General features: G+C 42.5%; 1 protein-coding gene across 1 annotated transcript in view; it reads left to right on the forward strand.

Moving 5' to 3' along the window:
- The window catches only part of LOC131064398 (alpha-mannosidase), a 386,960-nt gene extending 362,467 nt beyond the window's left edge, over positions 1–24,493 (forward strand). The window contains exons 28-29 of the mRNA XM_057998531.2: positions 23,882–23,950; positions 24,031–24,493. Of these exons, the coding sequence (XP_057854514.1) occupies positions 23,882–23,950; positions 24,031–24,219 (258 nt within the window). The 3' untranslated portion in view covers positions 24,220–24,493. The remainder of the gene's footprint in view (positions 1–23,881; positions 23,951–24,030) is intronic.
- Positions 24,494–25,218: the final 725 nt, after the last annotated feature.

A 25,218-nucleotide genomic window follows, 5' to 3' on the forward strand; every position in this document is an offset into this window, starting at 1 on the left:
GCTTGCTAGTCCAAGTTATGGGGAATGTTAGGTTGGCAAGGTTCCCTCCCCAACAATATTTGGGGAATTTTCTCATAGTTTTACATAGTGGCTCCCTATGAGTTGATCTATGTCTAGTAATTTTGTCAATGATCATTTGGCAGATATGGAAGGAGAGGAATACAAGAATCTTTAAACAAATCGAGTCCCTAAGTGAAATGATACAAAGTGAGATCGAAATCAAGATTTGTGAGCACCAAAACACAAAGGTAATACATAGAAAATGCAAGTACTTTTCTTCTTGGGATGATCAAATGACAAATGTTTGGAAGCACCTTATTTCGCCCAAAGGTGATTTTATCAAAACCAAGAAGGATTGGAGCTAAGTAAGATGGACACTCCCTCCTTCAAGAAAGCTGAAACTTAATTTTGAGGATGCCTCCAAGGGAAACCCTAGAGCATCAAGGGTTGGGTACATTATAAGAGATAGTGTTGGGTAGCTTCTCTAGACAAGATCCATCCAATTGCCTGACAAGACCAATAACAACACAAAAATTTTAGCAATATTAGAAGACCTTAAGAAATGTAGAGAACATTATCTAAATCACATCGACATTCAAGAAGACTCTTCCATAGCAATCAAGGCAATTATATCAAATTTGGACCCTAGCTGGAAGATTAAAATGTGGATTGATGGTGTGCGAGCATTGTCGGAAAGGATATCAAATTATTCAATAAAACACATTTTTAGGGAAGCAATTTCAGCCACTGCCTTTTTTCAAAATTGCCCATCAACCAAAATGTCACATGTCATTCCAGACAACTGCTTGTCTTGGGGATCTCTCCGAGGAAATATGGACAAGGATGTTGGGATGACATAGATGGATTTTTGAGATCATGGAAATGAATGCAATGGTTAAGAACTAAAATAGAATTGATAGCTCAAGAAGATATGTGATCTAGGAATGAACAGATAGGAAGTTTGAATGGCAGTTTGACAGGGTCCTCCCATCAACTATTCCCTCAATCTTAGTTCTTCTTAACCATTGTTCTTCATGCAACAACGATGGACTCATATTTGAAAACCCCTCAATCACTCTTCTTGGACGCACAAAGGAAAACAATATGGTGAGTTCATTAGTGGCTACAAGCTCAAGGGAAGAAGAGTATATTTCAATTGAGGATTGTGAATGCAACTATGACCAGAGATCTATTGCAAATTAGATAAAATAAATCTTTTTGTTTAAAGATGATACTAAGGAAGGTATGGTGCAGTGTATAATAGGGGAACAAGTATTAGTACAAGCTCATACCCACAATGTCAAGCTTTTTGAGTGACTCGTCTATAATATTGCCCAAACTTCGGGTAATCATGAATGGGCAGAGAGATATTAACAGATAGGTGAGTATAGCTTTCCGTGCTTTGGCCATTGCTTCTTTGTGATGCCTCAAAAGAAAACCAATGTTTGGGCTTCTAGGAGATGCAATATGCATTGCTAGTGCTTTGAAGAACAATCTATTGTATGAGGCCATAGCCATGTTGCATTATGGTTTGTCAAGGAATAGCATGGAGACCTACACATACTTCATAAATTTTAACAAAAACCTTTTGTCTCCAGCTTAGATTGAAGGTTTCAAAATCTTGGTCTTCTCTCTCTGTAGCTAGGACCCTATTGTAAGTTTCTTTGTTTTTAATATAATGGGAACTACCCCCCCAATAGCAGTTTGCCAAAAAAAAAACATAGAACCTAATTATGTTTTCTTTAGTACATGCCAGTACCTTGATGATGATATTGTAAATAACATGCCTCTCATTTTTATTTGATAAATCTTATATATTATATAAATAATGATATATTAACACGTCTTTCATTTGACTAACCTATATGTAGTATGGTGAAGGTCAAGGAAGGGAGCTATGTCTTTTTCATAACCTCCATACATACCATACACTACCTTGTATCAATAAAATTACAACCACATATATAGTGACATATCTAGTATGTTAATCCTTCTATAGTACTTTTGGGTTTTATTTAGCGGGTATACCATTTTTCTAATGTTGCATGTAAAAGGTCAAGTTGAGTGAAATATACAATCAACAATAATTATTGATAAGGTATATTGAGATGGGTAGATAGACTAAATTTATCATAGAGACAAAAAACCCAAGAATTGAAATGCTACTGAAAAGAAGCAAACAATAGTAAGGCCCTAGCTTGAATTGGCATTATTATTATTTTTACATTTGAAGTTCTATTCTTTTCTTGTTCATTTTGATCAAAAGTTCCCCTTTTTTTCCCTTAACAGTATGGTAAAAAACAACCACCCTACAAGTTATTTCAGTACTTGTCTCGAATGTCTTCATATGCCTAGAGCATTTCGTGATATAGTGTAATTTCAGCCTTGCCCAAGATACAAAATATATATATTCTGTCATGTCCCCACTCAAGACCGATTCATATATGGAGACCAAATGAAGATGCAATCAACTCATAAAGATAGTATGTCTAAAATATCCCGATCGCTTAGAAGAACTCAACAAAGAAATTGAAGGATCGTCTAAGGATGTGTACAGGAGGCTTCAGAAGACAGTTGGCTAAACAAATAATCAGGACATTTGGCTAAATGACAGCATGGATATTTATAGCAATTAACTTCAGTTTATCGTAACTCTTCCAAAGGTGGACAGAACGCTAAGACTGCAAAAAGATAAACGGTGACAGAACTGTATGAAGCAGCACCATTCACCGATCACCTTCATCCACAACAGCGCAACCATAAGAGTATGGCACTCAGTGGATATTCGATTGGTCCCATGTCTACATCGCGTGAGTATGTTGACAGCAATAATCAAAAGAATAATCGATTAATTAGGTGATTCGCCAATAATGACATCAAGGGGTGTGATAAAGAGTATTTGACTAATGGACATACTCTAAAGAATAGGATCAAAATAGTTAAGTGCCAGTAATTAAAGAAAGAGTACGATTGGTATAATAAATTAGTAATTCTTGAAGAAGTACGATTTGCTTAACAAATCGATGTTATGAAGAAAGGTGATTGTGGAGAGGCATAAGACACGTCCTGAAATACAACCTATCCTTTCGGTATTCCAAGATATAGAAGGCAATTGAAGTTAGACAATCAGATCATCACGACATTCAGATACTTCTCCACTCGCATTTTCATCAACACCCAATCAGATACAGTTGCAGATCGGGTATAGTTCCTCAGGATCATCTTGCACATGTTAAGTACCAGAAAGGCGGCGATACTTGCTTGTATACATCTTGTAATATCAGAATATAAGTAATAGTAATAATATTTCATAGAACAGTCTCTGATAAACTGGTATCATAAACTATCATTCTTGCGATCAAGTAGCTTTGATTGTAATGCCCCGCCAGGAACCCCAAAGGAATTACCACACATCTAGGCAACTAAGGGTGAAATAATTTTTTTTACATGCATATAGACAGATATATAATCAGACACGGCACGCACACCGATGAAGGAGAATCGTGACGTTCCCTGTCTCATCGGAGTGAGTGAAGGAAAATTATCCCCTCGCATCCCAAACACTTGCAAACACGCAACATATAAATAACACATCGCACATATAATGTAAAAGTGTCAGTCCATGATAATAATCTATAAAAATAACATTAATCATAAGTACTGAAACACTGCAAGAAAGCATACATTGCATATGCAATTAAAGCATGAAATAACATCGCATATCCAGTTAAAGCATGAAATAACATCGCATAAAGTCTGAATCAATATACACTAATGTATCCACAGAACAATCAACTAAAGTCAAACATAAGTACAAAAAGAGTCTGATCAGGAAGGGGTACTACATTGATTATTACGTTAAGTATTAATTAGGACTTTAGGAAAAGAAGTCTCTTTCAAGTGATTCTGCAATCTAATTGTCTCAGTACATAAAGGGGACATCACAGTGGTATCAAAGCAAACAACCCTGCCGTCCTATGGGAAGTGGGTGAATGCAAACATATCAACATAGAAGGGGCCAAGCAGCCATGGTAGAGCAGTTGGCGAGGGAAATAAAGGCTTTCATGGAACAGACCAACGACAAGTTCGAAAAGACAAACCAATTGATACTCCGAACCATCCAAGGTCTGAGTAACAACAACACAAGGATCAATTCCAATGGGGCACGAGATACCCATTCCAATCAATCTGAAAATGAACATTCATCCCGAGGGTCCATCCTAAGGCGTACTATGCCATCATTCTTGCCAAGAGAAGAGCCCATGTTAGAAGAGGAGGAACCAACAACTGAAAGCGTAGACGAGGTAGAAGCAATGTATGCAAGACTAGACCCCGAAGTGCAAGAACGCAACCCCTTTAAAGAGTATTATGAGGTTAAAACCCAAGCCAACTCAAACAGGAGAAGGAAGCGGATTGACAAAGATCTCAAAGCGTGGCTAAGTAAAACGACATTGCCATACTTTGATAGGACAGGAAAATTCTCAGCTCAATCTTGGGTTCAAAAACTGGATACATACTTATCACTCAGCCCCATGACGGAGGAAAACACCATCAAATTTGCCACACTTCATCTAACAAGGATAGAACACGATTGGTGGCACCATGGCCTTGTCACCCAAGATCACTGAAGCATCACCACATATAATGAATTCACTCAAAGGCTCATCATGAGGTTTGATCAAAGACATCCGGAGTGGTACTTTAAAGAACTAACTCTACTCACGCAACAAGGGACTGTAGAGGAGTATGCAAACGAATTTCAAAACTTATCAGTCATGGTCCCCAACCTTTCTCAAGGAAGACTTACCTACCTATTCGTTGAAGGACTTAAGGAATCCATTAAGAAGATAGTAAATCCGTTGGAACCTCAAAATTTAAGTGAAGCAATACAAAGAGCCATAAAGGTTGAAGCTAATTAATCCGAAGAAAGACCAAGACACATGACTTACAAGACACATCCTAGAAGTAGTCGTAGAGATGAATCCCATAGAGAGAAGGAAACACAATGCCACTTTTGCAAAGAAACATGGAGACTCGGACATAGATGTTGAACTCGGGAGAACCTAGAACAAAGGGAGGAATTGAGAAGAAAGAATCTATGTTTTAGATGCAAAGAACCTTGGAAACCCAATCATCAATGTAAGAGGGGTCAATTACATCAAATGGAGGAATCTAAAGACGAAAGAAGGGAAGAAAGCCCATATAAAAGACCAAGGTTGGAAGAAAAAGAACAAGGAACCTTATCTGTAATATCAAGAGAATATGAAGACAGGCCATAAAACTTAAAGGAGTCCTCAAAGGACAAAGGGTAATCTCCTTGGTAGATAGTGGGGCTTCCCACAATTTCATTAGCAAAAATTTGGTAGCAAGGAGGAAGCTAAAAACTGAAGAATTCAAAGGATTGAAGGTGGCTTTAGCGAATGGGATCATCAATCATTGTACCAAAGTCATTCCTCAATTAGAAATCAAGGTGGGAGATCATATCATTAAGGGGGACTTCTATGTGATCACATTAGAGAACGACATAATATTAGGGAGACCTTGGATCCATTCCTTGGGTCGCTTCACCATGGATCTCCCAAATCTTGAGATTTGTTTTCAGCATGAAGGGCAAGAAGTGACCTTAAAGGGCCTACCTAATGGAGGTCCAAAAATGGTTTCTTGCAAAAACATAGAAAGAATTGTTCGTCATGAGCAAGGAGAATGGATCGCTCAGTGTTTGATCTTAGACAAATCTGCTCCAAACTCACCTATGATTCATTTAGACATACAACCCATTCTGAGAAGACATAAGAGAGTTTTCGAATATTGTTATCGGGAAAAAGTGTATAGTTAGTAATGTTAATTATCAATAGTTAGTTAGCCGACGGGTAGGTAGTTGGAGTTGCGACAGTTGTGTCGCACCCCTTCGGCAGTCATATATTGTATCACCTCCGGGTGTTGGAGGACATGTATTGTTGACGACGGATATAATATGAACATCCTTTGACATTAATGGAAAGCTTATTCTGGTACTTCTTTTATATTTGCATTGTACATTGCTGTTCGATTTCTATATTCTTCCTGTTCACCTAGTGAGGTAAACATTTGGCGCCGTTGCCGACACGAACTCGGGAACAGGAGACACGGAGACACGGATGGCGCACAGACACAATGGGCCTACCCGTTGGTGAGGTGAACCCAGAGGTCGATGATGCCCAAACAGAACTCTACGTAGGAGAGGACACCGCGACGAGAGAATTTTCAATTCTACTCCAAGTAGCCATTCAGACCTACGTGCGACGAGAGGCAGCGGAGGCGGAAGTCCCACCAAGTGCCGTGTGGACAGCGTTGGAAGTGAGTCCGGAGGTAAATCGGTTGATGAACCATCTTCCCCGACTGCTAGCACAAGCATCGTTGGCACAACAAGCTCGCCTGGAGGAGATTGCCCGGGAGGAGCGACGCCAAGAAATTTTGCAACAGTACGAGGAACGGGAAGCAGAACGAGATGGCGCCAGGTCAGGGGCATTTGAACCGTGAGCCATACGGGACGGAATAAAGAACACTTATTGTAATAATTATGTCATATTGTTGGCATAAACTTGTCTTCCACATTATGAATGAATAAAAGTGTTCTACTTTTTATGTCATTAAGTATATAGGAAGCTGTTGGGAATTAATGCCCAATACACTGAATAAAGACAAAAATAAGCAACAATATATAGATGAACGTGCAGTAGCCCAACGTGCCTTGATCCTTGAACAGCAAGCGGAAAGGCGACAGAGATATAAGCGAAGAGAGGAGGAACGCTCCGAAGGCGACGGTGAGGCCAGCGGCCACCCACGGAGTCGGGAGGAGTTACTTGCGGAAACCCGCCGCAGGATAGAGTGTACCAAAACTCAGTTGAGGGAGTTGAGGGACTTGCCACACACACCAGAGGCTAGCAAAACTCCAAGGAGTGGGGAGGAGGCAGGAGAGGGAGAAGACACCGGGGCTGCCAGGAGTGTCAGAGGGACACCGGGGCACGGCGGTCAAGCACCCCTTATAGGATCTGACCCATCCGGAGTAGGACAACAGCCACCAGTAGTAAAAAGGCAAGGTATGGCACAAAAACAAAAACTTCCAAAGTTCCATGGGGATGGGAAAGAAGACCCTGTCCGCCACTGTCGCACTTGTGAAACAATTTGGGGAGCGAATGGTGTTACCGATGAGGACGAATGGGTAACACAGTTTCCCGCAACCCTGAGGGGCGTAGCCATCGACTGGTTTTCGGATACGGATAAGGCTAAGATTAGCACATGGGCAGACTTGAAGAAGGAATTTCAAGCAGAGTTTCGTCTCCTAAGAGACGATAATGAGATCGTAGCCGAAATCAGCGGCACGAAACAGAGGAAGGACGAGACTGTCCGAACCTACAGCCGGCGGCTCAAAGAGCTGCTAGGAAAGATGGAGAACCAGCCGGCAGACGGACTGAAAAAACGGTGGTTCGTGGAAGGTCTAAAGAAATCCCTTAGACGAAAAATGAAGATAGTACCTCCTTCATATTCCGACGCCTATAACAGGGCAATGGATTTAGAAAGTGAACAAAAGACGTCCAAGAAGAAGAAAAATAAATCCTCGTCGGAGGATGATTCCTCTTCTGACAAAAGTGATAGTAGTGATGACGACTCTAATCGAAAGGTACGGGCTCTCCAGAAAGATATGGAACGAATGATGAGAGAGATAAAGGCAACCAAAGGAAGCACAAGCAAGGGCGACGAAGGGGAGTTATGGTGTACGGACTGCCGTACCGACGGACACACCAAGGGGTCTTGTCCGAAAAAAGCATTTTGTGATATTTGCCAGATTGCCGGACACCTTACCAAGGAGTGTCCGTACAATATGAGGACCCGTAGACAACAGGTTCTCTTTACAGAACCATCTGCGTCAGCCGGCACGTCCCAGCCTGTGAGCAACAACGCCTCGTCTGGCGGCTATCGAAATAACAGGCGAGGAAGAGGTAATAATAACAATACGAATAATAGAAGCCGAATCCAATACGACGCTAAAGGGCGGCCGATGATACAATGCCGAGCTTGCAATCACTAGGGGCATTTCGCCAGAGACTGTACAGTGGAGGAAGCACCACAAAAACTTTGCAAGTGGTGCGGGCCGGGGGACCATGATGATGGCAATTGTCCCAAATCTGGCGTGAACCTATTGAATGTAGAAACGGAGGATGCACTCGCCATAACAAGGTCCAAGACGAAAGCAACCACTTATCCAGATCCCCGCACGGAAAAACGAAAGGCACTGGAGGCACGAGCGGAACTGGAGAAGGAGATGTCAATGAGCAAGGATGCACAGGGGCTTGCGGGTACTTCTCGCTCTGAAGGAGAAACAAACATTATAAACCAACTGTTATAGGTCGAGATACCCGTCAAAATGAAGGACCTCCTGGAAAGTATGCCGCACTTGCGAGCGACATTGTTGCAATCCGCAATAATAACCCCAGTAGGCCAACCAATACATGGCAAGGACAATCTTGGCGAGACAGCGGCAGACCCATTAACCCTGACGATCAACAATGGTAGACACCCAGCAGTGGTGGAAATGGGTATATTGGGCACCATCCTGACCGACACAATTGTCGACGGTGGGTCGGGAGTGAATGTCTTGCCAGAGGAAACATGGAAAAAATTGGGTAAACCTACTCTCTGGCCGTCCACCTTTAATTTATTGGGAGCAAACCAACACGGCATCAAGCCGCTTGGCACACTCATGGCGCAACCAGTAACGATCGGAACACAACCGTTCGTCTTGAATTTTGTGGTCATCCCATTGAAGAAGAAGGGGTATGACGCCATCCTTGGCAGAGGCTGGTTGGTGGCAGCCAAAGCAAACCACAATTGGAAGAAGAACACCTTGTCCATGGAAAAGGCTGGCCGAAGGTATACCATTGACCTCAAAACTCAACTGGTCAGTGAAGAGTTGGCGTCAGAGTCAGAGTCCGACGGAGACGATACCGACAAAGAAAAAGAGGGTAGGGAACCAGATGACGAAGGCATCTTAGGAATTCAAGCCTGTTCGGAGGATGAGACGGATTCTTTGAGAGGGCTCTTCCATTGGCAAATGGAAGACTATGAATTATTGTACAGGTGCAATATGTTGGGGATTGAAGGACCTGACATGAACGAGTTTCTGCCAGAATACGGACAATACAAGGAGGGGGATGTCCCTATGGATGACGCACCAGCGCACCAGTTTGACAAAAGTAAGCCCATAAGGTACGAAGAATCCGCACTTCAAGTTACAAACCTTGGGGAAACTTCAGAACAGAAAAATATTCTAGTCGGCGACGACTGGAATCCCGTCTTAAAGATGACGGCGTTCAAAATCTTCACAGAATACAAGGATGTGTTCGCTTGGACATATAAGGACCTCAAGGAGGTACCACAAGAACTTTGTGTACATCGGATCCCTCTGGTTCCCGGAGCCATGCCCGTACGGAAGAGGCCATACAGGATGAACAAAAATTATGCGGCCAGGGTAAATAATGAAATTGACTGCATGCTTGAATCAGGGATTATCTTCAAGGTCTAGACGAGTGAATGGGTATCACCCATTGTGATATCCTTGAAAAAGGAGGCCGATCAGATAAGAATCTGTGTAGACTTCAGGTGTTTGAATGCTGTCACAATTAAAGATCCGTTTCCCATACCATTCACAGACACCATCCTCGAGGAAGTCGCGGGTCATGAATTTTATTCGTTTATGGATGGATTCTCCGGATACAATCAAATTTCCATTGCAGAGGAGGACAAATTGAAGACCACCTTTGTCGTAGAAGATGGCGTCTATGCATACAACCGGATGCCATTCGGGTTGTGCAACGCGCCAGCTACCTTTCAACGGATAATCCTCCATATCTTCGATAAAATGTCCGTAGGAAACTTCAAAGCATTCTTGGATGATTGGTCCATTTACAGCACGGAGGAGGCACATCTGGCCGCACTTGGCGAATGCATGGAGAGATGCCGACGAGCCCACCTCGCCCTAAATCCCAAGAAATGCAGATTCATGGTGCCTTAGGGCAAGTTACTAGGGCACATCGTCTGCAAGGCTGGACTGAAGACGGACCCTGACAAAGTACGGGTCATTGTGGAGATGGAGGCGCCCGACGATGTCACCGGCGTCAAGTCATTTCTTGGACACATCGGGTATTATAGGCGGTTTATCAAGAACTTCGCCCAAGTATCGTACCCACTTGATAAGCTGACACAAAAGGGGGAGCCGTATGTCTGGGGGACGACCCAAGAAGAGGCTTTTCAAGAGTTAAAGTCACGATTGGTGGGTGCGCCAATCTTGACATACCCAGACTGGGACAAAGAGTTCCATGTACATGTCGACGCATCCAACTTCGCCATAGGGGCCACCCTGGCACAGGTCGGCAGCCACGGGCTGGACCATCCAGTGTATTTTGCAAGTCGACTCTTGTCAAACGCGGAGAGGAACTACAGCACGACGGAGAGAGAAGCCCTCGGCATGGTATACTCCGTCCAAAAATTCCAACATTACCTATTGGCGACACCATTCACATTTTATGTGGATCACCAGGCGTTGATGTATTTGGTGAACAAGCCAATCATCCAGGGGCGGATTAGTCGATGGCTGTTGCTGTTACAAGAATTTACGTTCGACATCATTGTCAGACCTAGCAGGAGCCATGTAATAGCCGACCAGCTATCACGGATTAAGTTGGGAGAGCCGGCCGACGGTGTTAGCGAGGATTTTCCGGACGCCCATCTTTTTCGCATTGCCATCCTTCCTCATTGGTACACGAGTGTGGGTGAATACCTGTCAACGTCAAAATTTCCTAAGGAAATGTCAGTAGGCGAAAGACGGAAACTTGTATTAAGAAGCCGAACATTCCAACTTATAAATGGCCTTCTCTACAAAATGGGACCTGACCATATCCTACAACGATGTGTCTTGGAAGAGGAAATCCCAGGAGTATTGAGAGAAGCCCATGAAGGGGCCGCTAGAGGACACATGGGACCGGATACGACAGCAAGGAAGGTCCTACTAGCGGGCTTGTGGTGGCCGACACTGCATAATGACGCCAGAGAATGGGTGACAAGTTGTGATACATGTCAGCGTGCTGGGCGACCGTTAAAGAGAGATTTCATGCCACTTAACCCGTCGCATGCTCAAGAGTTGTTCGAAAGATGGGGGTTAGACTTCGTTGGTCCATTGAAACCGAGTCGCGCCCGACGATGTAGATACATTGTCGTGGCGACAGAATATTTGACCAAATGGGTCGAAGCGAGGGCTTTGGCAGACAACTCCGCCGTCAGTACGGCGAAATTCATTTATGAACAGATTATCACCCGGTACGGAATACCTATTCAACTGACAAGTGATAGAGGGGGGCACTTTGTAAATCATATTGTTCGACTACTGACAACCGAGTTCAAAATTTTTCATTCTCTATCAAGTCCGTACTATCCCAGGGCAAACGGTTAGGCTGAGGCGACCAACAAAATCATCGTGTCGGTAATTTATAAGTCCTGTGGGGTGGAAAAAGAAGACTGGGAAGAGCGTCTGCCTTCGATACTTTGGGCGTACCGCACAACTTACAAAGTAACCACCGGGCAGACACCTTTCCAATTGATGTATGGTCAGGAGGCTGTGGTACCGGTCGAATTCATGGTGCCAAGTCTCAGAATCGCTATTGACAACAAGCTAGGCGACATGGAAAGCCTTCGAGAGAGACTATACGCCTTAAATAAGTTGGATGAAAGACGGACGATGGCACAATGGGTGACAGACGTGGCCCAGCAACGCAGGAAATACTGGCATGACCAACACATTCGGCGGGCAAGGTTCACGCCGGGCCAATTAGTCCTAAAGTATAACGGACAAAACGAGATTAAGCCCGGCAAGTTCAGAGTGAAGTGGCTAGGTCCTTACAGGATCCGAGAGGTCGCAGCGAATGGATCCGTCAAGCTCTCGACCCTCGACGAACAGGAAATTCCAGAGGGCGTCAACGGGTCAAAACTGAAAGTGTATCACCAGAGGCTGGAGGCGCGCAGGAGCAGCCCGCCAGGAGGGCGCGCAGTCGCAGTCAGATAATGAAAGAAAATGAAAAAAAAAAAATTAGAAAATTCAAAAAAATATATATATATATATGAAAATTTGAAAAAATATATAAAAGAAAAATTGGAAAAAAAAAAAATCAAAACAAAACAAAAACAAAAACAAAGGAAAAAAGGCCACCGTACGGTGGCCATGTAGTGGATACCACCATGCGGTGGAAGCCGCGGGAATATAAACAACGGCCACCGAAGGGGTTTCTCTCACGACGCCGCACATACCGAACGCAAGGAACATAGCCGCGCCTACCGAAGGGAAAGCCGCACATGCCGAAGGAGATAAAAAGCAGCCGAAGGGAAAGCCGCACATGCCGAAGGAAGAAAAGCAGCCGAAGGGAGGACAATCACCGCACGAAGTAGGGAAGTCGAACTCGATGAAAAAATTCTGATGCATCATGTTTCCAATCAAGTCGACACCAAACAGAGGTGGCACGCTGACAATTCCGAGGCATTTGATTTCCGATACAGCTTGGATGAAGTAGTTGTCGACGGGAGGGCGGAAGGATGCGCCGCCGGCGAATTCGATTGAAAATTCAGGCAGGCGAAGATTTTCAAGGCCGAAGGAATTGAAGCAGAGATCGAAGGGATCGAGGGAGACGCGAGGGTAAATCACCAGTCGTTCAAAGGCGGCAAGGAGGATTCCATAGCTGGGCTGGAGAAGGTAGGTTAGGGTTGTGCCAGAGTCCACGATGCTTCCGCCGCTGCCGAGGCGGTCGACAAGCCAGATGTTGCGCGGAATAGGTAGGCGTTTGCCGTTTATTTTGATGCCTTCGATGCCGATGTAGTAGAAAGTGTCAGGGGCGCTTGGCGGATTTTTCAGAAAGGAAGTGTATCCCAGATCAGATTTGAGATCGCCGAAGACAAGGTAGGTAGAAGTGGAGGAGGTGCTATTGCCATGGCTAGGGAAGCAGTATGAAAATTTGTCGCCGTACAAGTGACCGATTTGAGAGGGGAAGGAAATCGATCCCTGGCCGAGCCCTAATATTCCGTCTGCTCCCTTGACGCTCGGCCCTTTGTGGCGTGTGCTGCAACTGCCCTCGAAACCTTGCAAGGTTATAAGTTTGATCAATATTTACAGAAGAGAGCAAAAAGCTACCGTGCGGTGTTCACAAGCACAGGCGGAGAGATATAGTGCGGGAGGTGGACAAGAGGATTTTTTTGAGCTTTTTACTAGCCGGAGGTAGTTGGGGATTACAGCCGTACGGCCTACCTGCCAGGAGGTAGTTAGGGAAAATCAAGAAGTGGTTAGCAGGTCAATGGAGTCTGCGGGAAAAAGAAATTGGAAAAAACAATTGTAGGATAGCAGCCATAGGAAGCCGGATGCACGTATTCTTCCTTCAGGTGTTCGAATAGCAGGTGGCACAATGGAAGCCAGGCAGAAGAAAAAGACACCACAGCAACCCACTGCACGAGGGAAGAACACCTCCACTTCACAGAGTATCACCTTTGAGGGATTGAATGGGGTGGAATGTCGGAAATGGTGGCAAGACACGCCGGATGATAATTTGGTGAAGACAAGTCTTCGCAAAGCAGAGGTAGAATGGGCTATCCGGATGCCTGTGTTCACCATTCGCGAGTACGTGGGAGCATTGCGATATATGGTTGATACCTTTGATAGCCACTCACGGACGAGCACATTTGAGTATCTTGGGAAGGATATCACCATATCCTTCAAACCTGCAGATTTCATGAGAGTATTTGGCATCCCAGGCATACATGGCAAGAAAGTGGACTTGAAGGCGAAGAAGATGACACGGGAGGAAAAGGAACATTGGATTACGCGAGTGTCCCGAGACTTGACCCCAGCAGAGTTGGCGAGCATCGTAGACGCCACGAAGGGTCGTGGGATGCGTAGGTCCTTTGTCGCAGAGGGTCATTGGCGATGCATTATGGACGTCATCAAAAGCAGATTGACAGGATTGGGTAGGGCATCCGACATCGCTCTACCACAGATAGTATTGATGAACGGGTTGATGAACGGAGTCATGTATGATTGGGCTACCTTGTTATCAGAGCGGATGTGCGCATTCTTGATGATGGAGCAGCGCACCTTTTACATGCCCCACTATGCCATTGGACTGTTCTTGGAGGCTACGCGGGAAGCAGTGCCAGAGGCTGAGTTGGAGGTACGGCCACAGGGACCTTTGGCGGAGGGTGAGCCTCCTATCATGCATTGGCGACACCTGGATATTGGACACTCTTCCGCGAAGCGGAAACGGGTATTAGAGACCACCGCAGCAGAACCGGATAGTGGGCGAGAAACTTCTAGCAGTGCAGAGGATTCCGAGGATTCAGAGGATGAGGATGACAGTAGTAGTCGGGCCACAGACGAGGGGAGGATGGAGCCCGCCGGAGAGCGAGTGTTGTTTGCACCACCCACACTTCCACTTGGCACACTTGTGGGGTCCTCAGTCGGCAGTACTTCGATTCCGGCATTTGGGCAGAGCCGCACGCCCATTGCACTCGGTCCCATGCAGCCGGCGGCATCACCGCAGCAGGCTCGTGCACCAACCGCAGGACCGACTCTGACGGAGTCGAGTGGTCCACCGCAGGGAGGCGTGGTAGGGGAGATGGTTGAGACGGAGCCTCAAGTGCGACTGGATGTTGTGGGATCCGATGCAGTGGTGACGGTTGCTGCCTCCTTGTTGGAGGAGCCCATCGCGGGACATGTTTCCGAGGGGGAGAGAGGGTCGGAGGTGTTGAGTGCAACTCCATCGGTGGCGGCTATGGGGAGTTGGCTGACCCGGAGATTCCAGATGATAGTGATGCCACCCGTAGGAGCAGCTGTACTCTCACCTCGGCGAGAGCCTCCCACTGAGGTGGTGGATCTGGAGGATTCCTCGGCGGAGACGCAGGCACCAGCAGAGGGACAGGTCACTGGAGAGGGTGTTCCTACTGGCCCAAAGCAGGCGACTGCTACACTTGAGGGGGCGGGGGAGACACCATTGTGCCAGCAGGATGCAGCAGCTGTGGTTGAGGAGACTTTTGAGTTACCACGTGGGCTTCCTGTACCTACATCGAGGCTAGATGGAGAGGATATTGAGGTTTATCTGGCAGATATGGTGACGAGGGGTCGGCGAGTGGTGGCCGCGGCTCAGACACGAGCTCTACAGCAGGTTGTGGAGGAATTAGAGCAGGTCCTCCAGTTTATGCGAGACGGCTATCCCGCAGTTTTCACTTCATGTTTTGAGGCACGAGGGTGGCCAATTACCCAGACGGATGCGATGTTGGAGGCTTGGCGTGTGCCTCAGCCCGTCGTGGAGAGTAGGGTGACGACTCTCGTCCGGGAGATTGAGCAGGTTTACAGGGAGGCCTACTATGCCTTACGCCAGACACAGCATGAGTCTGCGGTTCGCGAGGCTGCTCGAGTTAAGTTAGAGCAGGACATGGCCAGACAACAAGCCTCGTGGGCAGCCGAGAGATCAGAGTTGGTAGCACAGCTTGAGACAGCCCGCGCAGAGAAGGTTGCGGTAGACACCCGTCTTTCGGAGGAGCAGAGTGCGCGGAGTCTCATCCAGCAGGAGTTAGATGTTGTTCAGGCGCAGTTGGTTCGCATGACAGAGTCGGCCGATACCAAGGAGAAGGAGCTACTGGAGGCTGCGCTTATGGTGAAGACGGCCTTAGAGAAGGTGTTGGTGGTAGAGCGGGATGTGGCAGCACGCACCTAGCAAGTCTATGAGCTTCGCGCCCGCCTGGCGGCCCAGACACCCGCCTCTCACCCTTCGACTTCAGGGACGCTTCCTCAGCCCCCTCCTTGACTTTCACTTGGTTGTATATTTATATTACATTGTCTCCATTTTGTTGTTAGTCGTCAGAGACGACTTCTTTTTTGGGGGGGATGATGTTATCGGGAAAAAGTGTATAGTTAGTAATGTTAATTATCAATAGTTAGTTAGCCGACGGGTAGGTAGTTGGAGTCGCGACGGTTGTGTCGCACCCCTTCGGCAGTCATATATTGTATCACCTCTGGGTGTTGGAGGACATGTATTGTTGACGACGGATATAATATGAACATCCTTTGACATTAATGGAAAGCTTGTTCTGGTACTTCTTTTATATTTGCATTGTACATTGCTGTTCGATTTCTGTATTCTTCCTGTTCACCCAGTGAGGTAAACAAATATATCCCACATGGAATTCCACCAAGAAGGGGATTTGAACATTCCATGGAACTTGAAGAAAGGGCCAAACCAGTGATCACCACTCCCTATAGACATCCACAAAGATTTAAGGAGGAGATCGAGAAAACCATCAATGAGCTTCTTAGGATGGGACATATTCAACCTAGCAGCAGCCCCTTTGCATCATCCATGGTCTTAGTCAAGAAAAAGGATGGAACCATGAGGATGTGCATGGACTACCGAGCCCTCAACAAAAGAACCATCAAGAATAGGCACCCTATACCAAGAATCGATGAATTGATCGATGAGCTTCACGAGGCAAGATACTTCTCCAAGATTGATTTGCAAACAGGTTATCACCAAATAAGAATGAGGGAGGAAGATGTACCCAAGACAGCTTTTCGATGTCATTATGGACACTTCGAATTTTTGGTCATGCCCTTTGGCCTTACGAATGCACCGGCCTCCTTTCAATCATGTATGAATCACATTTTCCGCCCACAATTGAGAAAATTCTACTTGTATTTTTCGATGACATCCTCATTTACAGCAAAACTTGGGAAGAACATCTCCAACATGTTGATGAAGTCCTAAGTATTCTAGAGAGAGAATCATTATATGCCAAAGAGTCAAAATGTGAATTTGGCTTAAAGGAGATACTCTACTTAGGCCATAAGATTAATGAAGAGGGAGTAAGCGTTGATGAGGAAAAGATTAAGGCGATTAAGGAATGGGCCACCCCCAAGACCTTGACCCAACTCAGGTGGTTTGTTTGGTTATGTAGCTACTATAGATGTTTTGTTAGAAATTTCTCCAAATTGGCAGCACCTCTCACGGACCTAACTAAGAAAGGAGCCTTCTCATGGAATGATAAAGCACAACAAGCATTTGACCAATTGAAAGAAACCATGAGCTCATGTCCCGTTTTAGCTATTCTAGATTTCACTCTACCATTTGAATTGCAATGTGATGCCTCGGGAGAAGGGATAGGAGGAGTCCTTATGCAAGGAAGACACCCAATAGCATTTGAAAGTAGAAAGTTGACCGAAGTGGAGAGACACTACTCAATCTATTACAAAGAAATGCTAGCTATTATGCATGCCTTAGCAAAATTTTGACAATATCTTGTATGTGGTAAATTTCATGTTAAGACTAACCATAACAGTCTACGATACTTTATGAACCAAAAGGATTTGAATGACCGTCAACAAAAGCTTATGATTTTGACATTGAATATGTCAAAGGAACCTATAATGTAGTAGCTGATGCATTATCAAGACACCCTTGCGTAAACACCATCACGAGCCTCACAAAAGGATGGAAGAATGACATTCTCACCGACTATGCCAAAGATTCTTTTGCCAACGAAATTCTAGAAGGGAGGATACCCAATGAAGAATACAAAGTATGTGAAGACCTTATCTTATACAAAAAGAGGATATACCTCCCAACACACTCCAAGATGAAAGATAAAATTTTGAGGGAGCACCATGACAACCCGATGGCAGGACATCAAGGTTACTACAAAACATACAAGAAGATTCGGGAAAGATATTCATGGAAGGGTTTGAAAAAAGGATGTCCTCAAATATGTGCAAAAATGTATGACTTGCCAACAAAACAAGGTGGAGCAAGGACACCCCACAGGCCTTTTGCACCCTCTACCCATCCCCAATCAGAAATGGGAAAGCATTTCCATGGATTTTATAACTGGTCTACCCAAGGTGCATGGTAAGGATTGTATTTATGTTATAGTAGATAGACTCACAAAGTATGCTCACTTCTTCGCCATATCTACCAATTACAATGTTGCCCAAATAGCGGAAGTGTTCTTTAAGGAAGTTTACAGACTTCATGATTTGCCAAAAAATATAGTCAGTGATAGGGACAGCCGCTTTCTTAGCCAATTTTGGCAAGAAATCTTCAGACTAACAGGTACAGAACTTACACCTAGCACCAGCTATCACCCGCAAACAGATGGTCAAACCGAGATTGTTAATAAATGGATAGAAGGGTATCTGCGGAACTACGTCACAGGACCGCAGAAAGCGTGGCTTAAATGGTTGCATCTTGGAGAATACTGCTACAACAACACGCATCACATGTCCATATGGATGAGTCCCTTCAAAGCATTGTATGGATATGAAGCCACATCATTTGGGGACCTTATCCAAGGAAGCAAAGTACCTGGAGCTAAAGACTTTGTGCACCAGAATGTTGATATCATGAATGCCCTCAAGGAGAACCTCCATCAAGCTCAAAATCAGCAAAAACTATATGCTGATAGGAACCGTGTGGAAAGATAATTCGAAGGAGACATGGTGTTCTTGAGGTTACTACCGTATAAACAATCATCAATTAAGTCAAGTGGAGCAGAAAATCTTAAACCACGATTTTATGGTCCCTACAAGGTTTTGAGGAAGATAGGAGGAGTGGCTTACGAAGTGGAGCTTCTTGAAAACAGCAAGATTCATGATGTGTTTCATGTATCCCAATTGAAGAAGGTATTGGGACAGCAAGTTGTCCCATGTACACAACTGCCACCGCTCGATGATGAAGGAAAACTCATATGAGAACCAGAGATCATTCTGGACACTAGAGAAAGAAGCCTACGGAATAGAACCATTACCGAGTGCCTAATCCAATGGAAGGGCCTGCCTGTAGAAGATGCCACATGGGAAAAAAAAGAAGATGTTGAAGCGCTACGGAAGGAAAGCAACGCTCACATATAAGAACATATAATGAAATTATATCACTATGTTTCAATTGTAAATATTATAAGAATGTACAAATCTGAATTTTTACAATCAAATTATGATGTTTGAACCATCCAAAATTTAAGCAAGGGGGGGGGGGGCGCATGGCTCAAGGAAGCCAGCACATTGCCTAGTTGAGTGGGATGACACAAAGAAGGTCCATCCCCTCTAAGTATAAGGGCTCAAGGAAGCCAATAAGGGCAGCTAGGCTCAAGGAAGTCAGCACCCTAGATGAGCAGGATGGCACAAAGAAGGCTAATCCCCTCTAACTGTAAGGGCTCAAGGAAGCCAATAAGGGCAGCTAGGCTCAAGGAAGTCAGCACCCTAGATGAGCAGGATGGCACAAAGAAGGCCAATCCTCTCTAAGTGTAAGGGCTCAAGGAAGCCAAATTAGGGTGGCTTGGCTCAAGGAAGCTGGCACCCTAAGTGAGAGTCATCTCTATGTCTAATGGCTCAAGGAAGCCAATAGGATAGAATGATACAAAGAAGTTCAGCTTCCACAAAGGCTCAGAGAAGCCAAAAGGGGCAAGGGCTCAAGGCAGCCAACCCCACACTCAGGGATATTTAGTATTACTTTGATTTATATAATTATATGTATTAGTGTTACTGATCTTGTTGCAGGGAAATGAGACAGTAAATTGCTTGAGGACAAGAAAATTCAAGAGGGGGAGACTGTCATGTCCCCACTCAAGACCGATCCATATATGGAAACCAAATGAAGATGCAATCAACTCATAAAGATAGTATGTCTAAAATATCCCGATCGCTTAGAAGAACTCAACAAAGAAATTGAAGTTTTGTCTAAGGATGTGTACAGGAGACTTCAGAAGACAGTTGGCTAAACAAATAATCAGGACATTTGGCTAAATGACAGCATGGATATTTACAGCAATTAACTTCAGTTTATCGTTACTCTTCCAAAGTTGGACAGAACGCTAAGACTGCAAAAAGATAAACGGTGACAGAACTGTATGAAGCAGCACCATTCACCGATCACCTTCATCCACAACAGCGCAACCATAAGAGTATGGCACCCAGTGGGTATTCGATTGGTCCCATGTCTACATCGCGTAAGTATATTGACAGCGATAATCAAAAGAATAATCGATTAATTAGGTGATTCGCCGATAATGACATCAAGGGGTGTGATAAAGAGTATTTGACTAATGGACATACTCTAAAGAATAGGATCAAAATAGTTAAGTGCCAGTAATTAAAGAAAGAGTACGATTGGTATAATAAATTAGTAATTCTTGAAGAAGTACAATTTGCTTAACAAATCGATGTTATGAAGAAAGGTGATTGTGGAGAGGCATAAGACACGTCCTGAAATACAACCTATCCTTTCGGTATTCCAAGATATAGAAGGCAATTGAAGTTAGACAATCAGATCATCACGACATTCAGATACTTCTCCACTCGCATTTTCATCAACACCCAATCAGATACAGTTGCAGATCGGGTATAGTTCCTCAGGATCATCTTGCACATGTTAAATACCAGAAAGGCAGTGATACTTGCTTGTATACATCTTGTAATATCAGAATATAAGTAATAATAATAATATTTCATAGAACAGTCTCTGATAAACTGGTATCATAAACTATCATTCTTGCGATCAAGTAGCTTTGATTATTACTGTTAAGTATTAATTAGGACTTTAGGAAAAGAAGTCTCTTTGAAGTGATTCTGCAATCTAATTGTCTCAGTACATAAAGGGGACATCACATATCCCCATTTCCCAATTTTCTTTCGAAGTCTTCCATCTACTTGTCTTGCATTTAAGCTTGTGCAGACCTATCCTTAATTAGGCTACAAGCATCTTTATTTTTCATTTGATTCTTGCTCCTTTGTATATTTTTTGCTCATGTTTGTAGCTAGAATCAAACTCAATTAGATTGTATTAGTTTTTCCTCCCAAGTTACTTTGTCCACATACTTATTTTAACATTTTCCCTCACATTGTTTTTAATTTGTTGATTGGTGGTTGTGCATTCTTGTAGGTTGATATTTCACTTACTCATCCATAATTTTTTTGGTTCCATCCTCATCCTCTTTTTTCTGTTCAATTATTCTCTCATTATAGCCTTTGGCTACCTATTATTCTCAGTGTTATCTATTTTCTTTATATAACCCAAAAGACATTATAGCAGAATCTTGTATAAAAAAGTACATAGAATTTGTAAGGGAATTACATTTTAATCTTGAATTTGTGCATGATTAAGCATTTATAAATTCTCTCCATTTTCCTCCACTTTAGACTTGGCATACCATTGACCCAAACTTCACATCTATATAGCACCGTTGGCACAACTAGTAGCCTAAACAAGATCCTAGTAGTTTCCCAATCCTACAAATCAATATCCTTGCATCTATTTGGTAGCACATATAGATTTCTCCACTTAGCTTGAATTCTTTTCATTATGCAAGTTTTTCAATGAAACTTCTTAGTGGAACCAATTCCTAGGTATATCTATTATGTGACCATCTCAAGTGGATTTCCCTTGAATATGAAGCTTACATCTTCCATATCCTTTCACTACAAGAAGATCAAACTCTTTGTTTCATTGGTGTTAAGTTATATCCCAACTTCTTTACAAAAGAGATCTAATGCTTTCAAATGGTCTCTTGAACTTTGGTTTGTTGCGGTCAATAAAAAGATCTTCTACATATTGGAGTTTGATAACATAAATAGCTACATGGACCATGTGGTGGCCGTGGTCAGCACCTCTTGTGGATTCGCAACATGGCTTTCTCCCGCCTCCCGTGGATCCTTAACTCTAGCCGCTCTCCCATTCACTGACAACTTGAGATTTTGGTGTAACAGTAGCAGTGATTCCAAAAATTGATATCAGAGCGCCAGGTCACGGATTTGAATCCCAGGAGTTGCCTCTGGAATCCTCCGTTGGTGCGAAGGGGGGGTGCCCCTGGAATCCTTAGTAGGTGTTGAGGGGGGGGTTGTTGGCCGCGGTCAGCACCTCCTATGGATTCGCGAACATGGCTTTCTCCCGCCTCCCATGGATCCTTAACTCTGGCCGCTCTCCTGTTCACTGACAGCTCGAGCTTTTGGTGTAACGGCAGCGGTGATTCCAACACCATGTCTATCCATTGTTTCAACTTGTCAATATATAGGCCAAATAGGGTGGGCAATAGTAGACAACCTTTTTCAACCCCAATGTACTAAGTGAAACTCTTTCATAACCATGTGTGTTATGATTGTAGTGCTAACCCACTCAAACTCTATAGATTAATGCTCTGTAATATTTTGGCCATCTAATTTCCTCCATCCTATTCCATAATTTCTTTCTAAGGGCCTTGACGATAATTTCCTCAAGTCAATGAAGCAGTAAAAATATTCATCACCTTTGTTGCCTCATAATTTTTTAATTAAATGTTTGAGAACAATGCAATAATCTATGGTTGTATGCTTTAGTCTAAAGCATAGTTAGAGCCTTTTTTCCCTTTATACTTGCCTTTCAACTTAGTAGCTAATCCTACATTCAACTATGTTTCCAAGCAACTTTTCCCTTTTTACTTACTTTTCAGCCTAGTAGCACTTTTGGAAAGGGTATGACTAGTATGGTGATCCATTCCTCGTGAAATTCTTCATAAGCATTTTTGTAAAAAATGTTTCTTCTTTAAGCAGTTGGCTGAACCACCATGTCAAATTGGTTAAATTCAATTATCTTTTCAATTGTGTTTGTGAGCATATATTGGTTCTTGAACAATTGTAAGTTTTAACTTATCGAAAGGTATTTGTTCTTGGTTAAGTGGCTGATTTTCTAGGGCTGGGAGGCCACCATCATTAGAGATATTTTTGCTAATATTGTTTTAGTTTAGCAGGATTTTGACATCAGAATCATGTTTTGTTTTGGTAGTGAGGAGGGGAGGCAATATTTTACTATAAATGTTATAGTTGAGTTCTTTTCTAAAGATCAATGATGGAAGCAAAATCAAATTTAAAGCATCAAAACCTAAGCTTTTTATAATTTTTTTAGAAGATTTTTGACGAAGATATTAATTGAATATTGTAAAAATCACCACCAAGAGCTATTAATAAAATTTATTTTTGCTAAAACTATTTTTGACAAGACAGACATATTTTGAAAATTTTATTTACAATAGCTATTTATAGATGACCTTTTAGAATGTTTATAATTATATTTCCTTGAGAATCTAAATAAAGATTGCACGAGTTTAGAATAGTAATGAAGCTTTCTATGCATGCAAGCAACCTATTCCTAGCATTGGATTGTTAGTTATGTCTAAAATTTTCATACAAAATAGCATAAATGACTACAAATAAGTGCTTTGAGCATTTATTTTGGGAGGATTTGAATTTAGTAATGACTATACTACTTATAAATTATTGTTGGGATGCTCTATATTTGTGCTCTATAAATTGAATATCACTTATCATTTATCGAAAGCTTTATATTGTAGGTATTAATCTAATTGCTGTAGCTTTGAATGCATCCACATTTCCATATCCTTATGTTCCCCATCTCGTAAACTCGAAGAAGCACTAGATTTTACATGTACACTACAAAAATTGTGTGTTTCTAATTAAATTGTCTATTTGTAAGGCTGATTTTCTTCTAGGTTGCTTTACTATCAATTTTATATGAAGGTGTGTGCAGCATCTACACATTGTAAAAATATCTGTTTTCCAAGATTTCCTTATCTGTGGGTGTTGATAAAATTGAAATGAGAGTGTTAAAAGATACACCAATGTTTGTTAAAAAAAATCATAAAAATTAAATAAATTATACATTGTATTAGTGACTTACTTTTTATGTAATTTTGTAAGATGAGCTTTAAATATTTGGGCAAAGAAAAAGATATTATTGGATAAATAATGCTAACTAATTAGTATTCCATGCATCAATAGGCAGGGGAAGATTCATTATATTCACAAATTGCAAAAGTTGAGCTCAAAAAGGTTTTCCCAACCAAAACAGTAAGCCTACATCACCTATTTGAATTTCTTTATGGTTTTTCTCATCCATTTATGAATAACTAAATGATCAATGATTGCAGGTATTGAAAATAAAGGAGATGAGTTTGTCAGCTAATCAAGAGAAGTCGGAATTGAAGAGATTAAATTGGAAAGTAATAGATGATAATGTCACAGAAGGTGGGAGTGTAAGAGGTGGTTCTGTAGATGATAGTGACATGATTGTTGAGTTGGGTCCAATGGAAATCCGCACTTTTATCTTGCAATTCTGATAACAACTTTACATATTGCGTATGAATTATATTGACTTGTAATCTCCATTATCCAGACTACTTTCTTGCAAGAGAATGATTATGAAATAAGATGTTATGGTAAGTAGTTATTGTGCACTTTTAACTTTGATCAAAATTCAAGGTTAACTTCTATTCGTGAAGCCTCAAATAAGAAACCTCATCTTCATCCCTAAAATTATTTGAACACAATACCGTAAGCATTTTAATTATGACACATCCATGTACTTTATTAATAATAATTTATTTTTTCTCATATAGGTGTTTTAAATATCATGTTGAGAAGAATTCTATTGCAAGAAATAACTCTGCTCATATCAGAACTTTGATTGAGAGAAGTGACTAGTCCTTGTCATAGCTCGGTACGAAAGTCTTATAGATTTTTAAGTTAATTATAGATGGGAAAGTTCAATATATGGTAAATAATTTCTAGGTATTGACCATGATGAGGATTCATAGGGTATGCATAGGATTTATATAAGTTATTAGCATAATATTATTTTTATTAGTTTTATCTAATGTAAATGTCAAAAATAAAATGTCAAAAGTAAAAAGTAATATGTTAGTTCCTAGTTATTAAGAGGTTAGCACAAGTTCGTATTTTGTTATTTTATTCATGTGAGATTTGGAAGATATTCCAACTCACCCAAACATGGCATATTATATGCCTATATAATTGTATTTTCTCTTCACATAGGAGATATTGAAGAATTCAAGTTTTACAGTCATTTTGTTGCAGAGATTATTTTATTTTGTGTTTGTAGAGATCTAAAATTTTTGTCTACAAATTTAATTTGTCATTACTAGTTAGCTTGTCTCTTTCCACATCAATTGGTATCAGAGCATTTTCTGATCCTTGGGTTTGAGTTTATCATTCAAATCCTTTCTGTCAAAAAGGAAAAAAAAATAGTTCTGGAGTTTTCAACAAAAGAAGAATATTTTTGAAGTTTTGGCACTCATTTGAGGAGAATTATTCATCTA

This window comes from Cryptomeria japonica, chromosome 5, assembly GCF_030272615.1.
Source record: "Cryptomeria japonica chromosome 5, Sugi_1.0, whole genome shotgun sequence".
NCBI lineage: Eukaryota > Viridiplantae > Streptophyta > Pinopsida > Cupressales > Cupressaceae > Cryptomeria > Cryptomeria japonica.